Genomic DNA, 9,068 nt, shown 5'->3' with positions numbered 1-9,068 from the left:
AACAATATAAAAAAAGAATTAGAAAATCTATCTTCAAGTCTCGAGAAGATTATCCCAAGCTAAATCGTCATAAGACAAAGCAACATTGGAATTGAAACTCAATCTTCCTCTGGTTCATTCTCTACATATCTGAAGCAATAAATAGCACAAATTAGGAAAGAAACTTCATGTCTTCTTCAATTTATATATTGTCTCTATTTGTTTTTGAAGAAAAGGGGGAAAAATCTCATTACGTAAATGAAATCCATTTCTCATGACATTGATGGTAACAAAGAATTATTAAAGGAAAACTTAGATACATGAAAAACAATATATGTCTAATAATTGTGTTGTATCAAAATAATAGAGTTGTACAATATGTGGTTAATACAAAATGGAACAAGCATTTAAATGGGTAAGATGCAGTCAGTTAAATACTTTCAAAGTAATCATATATAGAACATATAAAAAGAAAACAAAATGCATATGCTCTGTAATTTTATTTTTTTCAAAGTAATCATATAATGGTTTGTAATTGACCTTGAAATCAAGTCAAAAGATTGCAATGGAAAACTTGTAGGAAAGGGTAGATGGGCAAAAATCAAAGACCAGATTTCCAAAAGATAACTTGCCACATCTTTGATAGTAAGTATATTAGTATAATGACAGTAGGCTTTATGAATTCTTTTTTCCCAATTACCAAGGTAACTTAGCAAAGGATAAACATGAAGAACAAGAAGAATCTTAAGAGATTACTAACTTAGGATTCCATGCTAGAAAGTTTGCAAAGAAAATGCACATAAAATCATATAAATTCAAGGGAAAAGAAACATCTAGTTTGTACTTACAATAAACTAAACTAATAGTTCTTGGTAGTGTAAATTTTACCCATGTGGTAATTTATAAGCCTCTCTCTCTCTCTCTTTCTCTCTCTCATGTTAGACACACAACTGCCCCTAATATGGAGTTTTCAAGACCTTATAATGCTAAAATGTGAGATAAGGCAGGATCAATGTTATCTTAATAAGACCTACAAAAATAAAATTTGTGTTAATAAGTATTGCATTGAAAGAGATCTCAAATAAATATCTCAACCAGAGGATTTAACAACTCCACTATCACCGCTCCCCCTTGGTGCAGTGGTCACTCCACAAGTATAAATGTTTGTAGGATGTGGGGGGCAAAGACCGAGGTTCAAGTTTCTAGGAGGGAGCTTCACACACATATACACTTAAATTAGACTAGAGTAAAAATTTTATCTTGTATAAAAAAAACCACTCCACTTTAAATTTGTAATCTAATAACATATCGGCCAGCTATTTAATACCAAGATAAGTTCATCAATTTCCTAAAAGAAAAGAAAAACAAAAGAAAGAAAAGAAAAGGTCATCAAAATTGCTGAATGCTTAAAAATAACTTTGTCTAATTGGGCCTTATAGAGTTAAAACATTGAAAATAATGAATAAATAATTGTTGCAAAGAAGCAATGCTTTCTAAAGATTAAATAAAAATAAAAATATAAGGCAATATAAACGTGGCATCATTAGAATTTAGAAGGCCCATTTACTTCGCCTTTTGTCATGATGACATTTTTATTAGTTTCTCAAGAGATTCAAAAAGAGCCCAATTTATTACTTCTCTCGATTTGATCACACGCACGAAGTTAGGCTGAGTCATGCTTGACCCGGTCTGTTACTAAATAATACTGCCTGAGCTCCATTGATTCTTAAATACAACAAAGCACATCCAGCCCAATTGGATCCCAAACCTCTTTCAACTTAAGCAAAAACAAACGAGCCCGCATCAAATTAGAGGTCTAATTGCGCTTTTTGTTATGAGTAATGCTAAATAAAATCAAACTTGGGCCAACGAAGTTCATAGTTGTATCCTGTTGGTTATAGAAGCTTTGGGCTTTTGGGCATTACAACTAGCTGAAGAGGAGCAGCTCTAGCTAGTCATGGTAGAAGGTGATACCAAGGTATGCTTTTCAGACGCTTACCATACAACGTATTACTCCAAATTCTCCAATTGAAGTTGAAGTAGAGCTTACTGGCTTTTTGAAGCGAAATGGAGCGCTCAACAATTATGATGCATTTATACTCAATTTGGCAATAAAACACGCAATTTTAAGATCTGTTTAAGATTCGTTTATTTTACTGGAACTGAAAATTTTTTGCTGAAAGTATTTTAAATAAAGCTAAAAATTAGCTGAATAGTACAGTAAAACCTATGAATAAAGCCAAAAAATGTAGTAGGACCCATGAATAGTATAAAAAATAAGCTAACTAGTAAAATAAGCTAACTTTTTTTTAATTTTTGCCAAACACACACTTTGTATTGCCCAATTAGCCAAATGAACTCGTTTTGTGTTACTCATGTATGCCTTACAATTTTGCAATAATCTTTTTTACTTTTTTAATATTAAAGGAATTAAAATTTTATAAAGCCTAATTTAGGAGGGGGGAAACAGTAAAAGGCATTTATTTGCAATGGCAGTTTTAGTTTAAAGTTTAAACTAATGCTCTGAGACAAACGGTCAAAATTGATTATTAAATACTTCAAGTTGCACTAGGTTTTTATTGTCTAATTTGGGGAAGAAAATGCCCAATTACAACCCAAAACTAACGCAGTCCAGTCAAAACTTCATTAAACCCAACTTAAGCTAAGCCTAGAATAAAAATATACCGTTAGCCCACTCTAAACCCAAAAATAATTTTATAAAATAGAACCCAAACCCAAACCCAAAGTCGAATTTCGAAACCAATGACAAAGCCCATTCAAAACTTTCCACATCTATTTCTATTATCTATTTATTATACTGTATTTTATTTATTTATAAACTATATAAAAAGAGCTAAGAGCTATAGGAACAGTAATTTTGGTTTGTCGAACCAAAACAGTTCAGAAAAACTAATTAATGTAAACTCATAATTTGTTCATAAAATTAATCTGAAACTTGGAACTTTTTAAGCATTCAAATATTATTCTTTGAACTATGGTCTTCCTATTGAGTTATATGAGTACATATTTGTATTGCTGTGACTCAATTTTTAAATGAGCTTAATTTTATATAGATTTTCATTTTCTTTTTATCTCCACTAAAATATATAACAATTGGTGTCAATGGAATTTTATGTTTATGTAAGAATATGATCTGATAATCTTTAAGATTCACAGGGTTATTGGTTAGACACTAGACTTCTTACTAAAGAGTTGTGTATTTGCTCATTAACAAATCAATTCTACAAATTATATGACAATTAAAGGATTTTTACCATGCATTGGCCTTGTCTTCACATTCAACAATGCCAAGCACAATTTTGCCTAACAAACTAGCAGGGCTAGATTCTTTTTGTTGCTGTGAGTTTACAATCGTAAACACATTGCACATTTGCTATCAATAAAACTTTTATTACCTATAAAAAAAAGTATCCAAAAAATGTCCAAAAGTCATTATTAATTTATATTTCTAGATCCACTCCAACATGCCATAGATAAATTTTCAAATGGCTGAATTGATAAATTGGTCTAGAAAGTATTGGCATTTATATAGCTTAATAAAAGGCATGTTACAAATAATTATGTGTGCATCATCATGAAATCATAAACTCATAGAAACTGTGAAGTTTCTTTGAGTTTACCATCAAGCTATAGCAATTCCTATATTTAATACCATAATGTTCATAGTTGCTACCCTAAACAAAATCTTTGACCCTCTTAAATAAAAAGCAAAAGCCAATAAAAGTTTTACAAATCAAAAATCCCAGAAAAACAAATTAGAAACCCAACAACAAAGTTACCAATAAAAAAAGCTAAATGAAATTGGGAACATTCAGCCAATTTATCAAAAACATTAGCCCAACTTTTAAAAAAATTAAAACAAAACTAATATGATCTCAAATCATTCCATCAAATTCCCCCCGGGCTCCCAAAAAAAAAAACCCTGACCTAGAGAGAGACTCTAGTATTGAGACGTGAGGCAGAGAGAGTGAATACTGAGACCAAAATGCAGTAGCACTGAATGATGCGTCAGTACCAGATCTACTTCTAAGAGAAACCAAAACTACACTAGCAAGTTATTTCCCTTTGTCTGCATCATCTTAGCTGAGTCAAAGGTAGAGCATCTTCTCTCTCTCTCTCTCTCTCTCTCTCTCTTCCCTTTACTGTTTGGAGTTTGGACCCATGTATTGGATGTTTTTTTATTTTTATATTTTTTTATGAACCATCCATGTGTTGATTGGATGATTTCATTTTTTTCATAACATACTAGTTATTAAGCCGTACTTCACATGGTTTTTTTAGAAGTAGAAATATTTTTCAAAAAGTCATATAATACATAATAAAGTTTTTTATTAGTATTTTGTGTAGGCCTCTTTTATTTTGTGGTTGAATTAGATTTTTTTTGAAGACGGAATCGATCATCATGTATTTATTAAAACTGAATCCTGGTACATAGCTTCCAATGCAACTAGAGGTGCATCTTCCATCCAGTACATATCCTCATTTAAGTTACTAGCGTATCTAGCTAAAACATAAGCTGCCCTATTACAATCCCTTTTAACCTAGTTGATTGATACCCTCCTTAACCCACTTATGAGCCATTGAATATCAGCAAGCACATTCCCTACAACTGACAAGTCCGGACTTGAAGAGGAGATTGCTTTCATAACATTAACTCTGTCAGCTTCAACTATTAGCTCAGAGAAACCCACCTCTACAGAAAATTCCATGGCTTTTCTGCATGCTAAAATTTCTGCTTCTTCACTACCCGAAACTGAATGCCCTATAGCAGAAAGTGCAGCCATTACCTCGCCGTGTTCATTCCGTATCATAGCCCCAGACCCAGACCTTCCTCTATCTTTGAATATGGTACCATCAAAATTCATTTCGAAGAAAGGATGAGGTAGTGGACGCCACACAATTCTTCCAGGTTCCCTCGATGTAATCGCAAGTTGCTCCTGCACCTGTGCACTCTCCTCCAGCCATGCCTCAGCCCTTTTATTCAGCCATCCAGGATCCTTGAGCTTCCCTCCATGCAACACGCAATTCCTTTGATTCCATAATATCCAAGCTTGTACTAGGAATAACTCCATCTCCTCTGGTTCCAATTAGGGATGGCAATTTTTCCCTGCCCCGCTTAACCCGCCCCTCCTCGCTTCGTCCTGTGCGGGTTTTCCCCGCCCCGTAAAGGTGATGGGGCGAGATTTCGGACCTGCACCATGGGGCGGGGCGGGGATGGGTTTACACTTTTTAGACCCACCCCGCCCCACCCCACCCAGTGTTAATAAGGATTAAGTTGTAATTTTTTCATACTCTAAAATCCTACTATTTAAAAAAATATATCATCAGTTTATTTTATTATATCTAACGTGGTTCTACCTCTCTTTTCTCTCAAGCAAAGTTGGAAATAAGGTACTAATTTTAACTCTTTTTTTTGTCTTTTCATTCATGATTTATATGTCTATCTGAACTTACTTTTCATCATTAACATAATATGAGATTTTTGTGTCATACTATGAGATTTTTGTTGTGACATTGTCTTGTTAAACATTTAGATAATATTATTTAGTTTGCTAAAAATTAGTTTGATTTGATAGGATAGGATACATTTATTTATAATTTCAAGTATATTTTTAATATTGAAACATGTCATTTTATTTGAAAAAATGGTAATAGTTATAAGGAAAATTAACAAGAAAAAAGTTTTACGGTGTGGGGCAGGGCTTCGTGGGTCTTTGCGGGGCGGGGATGGGGCAATAAATTTTCCTCGTCATGCAGGGCGAGGAGGGGCGGGGATGGGGCAACAAAAATCTATACGGGGCGGGGGCGAAGATCCTATCCTTCGGCCCCGCCCCGCCCCATTGCCATCCCTAGTTCCAACCTACGCATTAAGTAATCGAAGAGCTGCATCACGTCTTGCTGTCCACGTGGACATTTCTGCAACTTAGACCAACTTCCAGCCCATACGTCCTGAGCAGCAGGGCAGTCCCATAACACATGCATCTCATTTTCTGGACTTTTCAAACATATCAAGCAAGCAGTTTCTGCAATAACATTACGCTTAGCTAAGTTAAGTCTGGTTGGCAGGATTCCATGGCAAGCTCTCCATCCGAAAATTTTGATTTTGTTAGGGACCTACATCTTCCATAAAGCCTTCCACACCTTTAGCTCATCATTCCCCCTTGAACACTCTGCCCAGTTGCCATTCCTCATGACTTGCCGTGCCACATAATACCCAGACTTCACAGAATACCTCCTATTTTGATTATGCTTCCAGATTATTGGATCATCCACTCGCCTTCGACTTAAAGGGATTCTGCAAATGGCCTTCGCATCCTCACTACGAAAAGCTGACTTGACAAGATCTTCTTTCCAACAGTTTATACCCGGTTCAATCAGGTTTGCCATAAACTACTCTCCCACATCCACATTAGTCGGATACAAAACCCTATTTGTAGGGTGTTAAGAAATCCATTTATCAGCCAGAATTTTTATTGACGCCCCATCTCCAACCCTCCAGCAGCAGCCCGCCTTTAGAATAGGAAGGGCAGCCATAATACTTCTCCAAACATAGAAGCAATTAGGCGATTCAACAGCATCTAAAAATTGAGACCGAGGAAAGTACCGGGCTGAAAAACATTTGTACAAAAGCAAGTCCTTTTGTTGCAGCAACCTCCATCCCTGCTTGGCAAGCATAGCCAAATTGAAAGTTCTCAAGTCACGGAATCCCATTCCCCCTTCCTTCTTAGCAAGGGTCAGCTTATCCCAACTTCTCCAATGAATCTTCCTTTCGTTCCCCACCTGTCCCTGCCAAAATCTTGTGCACATAGAGTTTAACTCTTCACATAATTTTATTGGTAATTGGAATACTCCCATAGTATAAGTGGGAATAGATTAGGCCACCGCTTTGATGAGCACTTCCTTGCCTACCCTTGATAGCAATAACCCTTTCCAACCTTGTAGTTTTTTCCATACTCGATCCTTTAAGAAAGAAAATGTTTGATACTTGGCATGCCCAATGAGTGTAGGCAACCCCAAATATGACTCAAACCTCTCCACCTCTTTGACACCCAAAGTCTCCATAATCTCTATCCTTTTGTCATTCTGAGTATTACTACTGAAGTACACTAATGATTTCTCCAAATTTATACTCTGACCTGAAGCCTTTGCATAAACTTGAAGAATATCCACAATTGCCTCAACTTCATTACGGGTTGCCTGACAAAATAATAGAGAATCATCTGCAAATAATAGGTTAGAAATTGTTGGTGCACGTCTACAAATTGATACTCCATGTATACGCCCTTCCAATTGTGCCTTTCCCAACAAGGAAGTAAAACCCTCTGCACACAAAAGAAATAGATATGGTGAAAGAGGATCTCCTTGACGGATTCCTCTAGATGGTTGAATATGCCCAAAAGGCTTTCCATTAATAAGTACAAAAAATGTAGCTGTAGTAACACAACCCATCACCCTTTTAATCCATCCTTCCGGGAAACTCATCCCTTGCATAATGCCCTGTAGGAAAGACTACTCAACTCTGTCATAGGCTTTGCTTATATCCAGTTTCAATGCTATCGACCCCTTCTTGCCCTTTTTCCTACTATACATGGTATGTAGAGTTTCATAAGCCACCAAAACATTGTCTGTAATGAGACGGCTAGGAACAAATGCACTGTAAGTATAGGAGATTATATGGGGCAGGACTTGTTTCAGTCTATTTGCAAGCACCATAGAAATAACTTTATACACAACATTACATAAGCTGATAGGCCTGAAATCAGTCATTTTCTCAAGGTTTTTCACTTTAGGAATAAGGAAAATATTGGTATGATTAATTTCAAGAACCATAACACCAGAATTCAAATAATTCAAAACTGCGACTACTACACTATCACCCAATATATGCCAAAATTTTTGGTAAAAAAGAGCATTCATACCATTAGGTTCAGGAGCCTTAGTTGGTCCCATTTGGAACACCGCCACTCTGATCTCATCTGCATTAAATTCACTAGATAAAATATTTTACATATCAGGGGTTACCTTGCAAGGCACTGCATCAAGGCACTCCTCCATCTGGTCACATGGTCCTGCACAAAATAAATTCTCAAAATAATCTGAAGCCACCACTGCTACATCCTCCATATCTTCCACCCATTGGTTTTGTTCATTTTTAATCCCTTGAATATGATTACGCCTCTTCCACTGAGTTTCTTTAGAGTGGAAAAATTGTGTTCTTATCCCTATATTTTAACCAAGCAATCCTAGATCTCTGCGCCCAATAAATCTCTTGTTTGAGTAGAAGCTCATCAAACCACTTACTCACTTCCAAAAGTTCTGCCCTACTCTCAGCTGTAATCTCTGCTTCATTCAGCCTCTCAATTCTTTTTTGCATGTGTTTGATCTCTTCATTGTTCGGGTTGGACCTACCTGAACCCCAAGCAAATAAATCAGCCCCACAAATTTCTATTTTTTCTTTTATTGAGTTCAAACTAGCAGCTCCATGACCAACTCGATCCCAAGCATCCTTTATTACAGCTTCACAATCATCCAACATGAGCCATGACTCCTCAAACTTAAACGTCCTATCCTTCCTAAATCTGTTCAGGCCGAAACTCTTGGTTTGGAGTATAATAAGCAAGTGGTCCGAAGCATGAGATGAAAGATGTGTGACTGAGCTTAGCTGAAACTTCTCCCTCCATTCCTTTGAAGCCACTTCCCTATCAAGTCTCACCTTAGTATTTGCATCCCCAGGCCGCTTATTATTCCATGTAAAGGGATAACCTCTAAACCCCAAGTCTTCTAACTAACACAAATCCAATGCTTCCTTAAATGCTGCAACTTGTCCATATTGTGGTGGACGCTTACTAAGTTTCTCAGAGGAGCTAAGGAATTCATTAAAATCACCTATACAAAGCCATGGGCCATCAATGAAAGACTTCAAGTGAGTTAAAAGCTTCCAAGACTTCTCCTTCTGACTTGCTTTAGGCCAACCATAAAAACATGTCAAATGCCATTCAAAACCATCATCTTCCTTAACTTTGGCTAATATATGATTAGCAGTGAAATTAATAACCTCTAACTTTACA

At 36.1% G+C, this 9,068-nt stretch overlaps 1 protein-coding gene across 1 annotated transcript; it reads right to left on the bottom strand.

The window, feature by feature from the left end:
• Window positions 1-6,441: 6,441 nt before the first annotated feature.
• Window positions 6,442-7,449, bottom strand: LOC142616741 (uncharacterized). The gene is made up of 2 exons (XM_075789530.1): window positions 6,955-7,449; window positions 6,442-6,786 (listed from the first exon to the last, which is right to left on the bottom strand). Exons 1-2 carry the CDS (start codon window positions 7,447-7,449, stop codon window positions 6,442-6,444), a joined length of 840 nt encoding a protein of 279 aa, XP_075645645.1.
• Between the last annotated feature and the right edge of the window lie 1,619 nt (window positions 7,450-9,068).

This window comes from Castanea sativa, chromosome 11 (assembly GCF_040712315.1).
Source record: "Castanea sativa cultivar Marrone di Chiusa Pesio chromosome 11, ASM4071231v1".
Taxonomy (NCBI): domain Eukaryota; kingdom Viridiplantae; phylum Streptophyta; class Magnoliopsida; order Fagales; family Fagaceae; genus Castanea; species Castanea sativa.
The sequence above is the reverse complement of the archived record's forward strand: the minus strand, read 5'-3'. Positions and strand labels throughout refer to the sequence as shown.

Excerpts from the sequence above, each read along its gene's own strand:
- LOC142616741 (XM_075789530.1), bottom strand. The coding sequence starts at position 7,449 with ATGGGTTGTGTTACTACAGCTACATTTTTTGTACTTATTAATGGAAAG. Across the intron at positions 6,787-6,954 it reads TTTCTTTCTTAAAGGATCGA|GGACAGGTGGGGAACGAAAG; the intron begins GTATGGAAAAAA and ends AGATTTTGGCAG.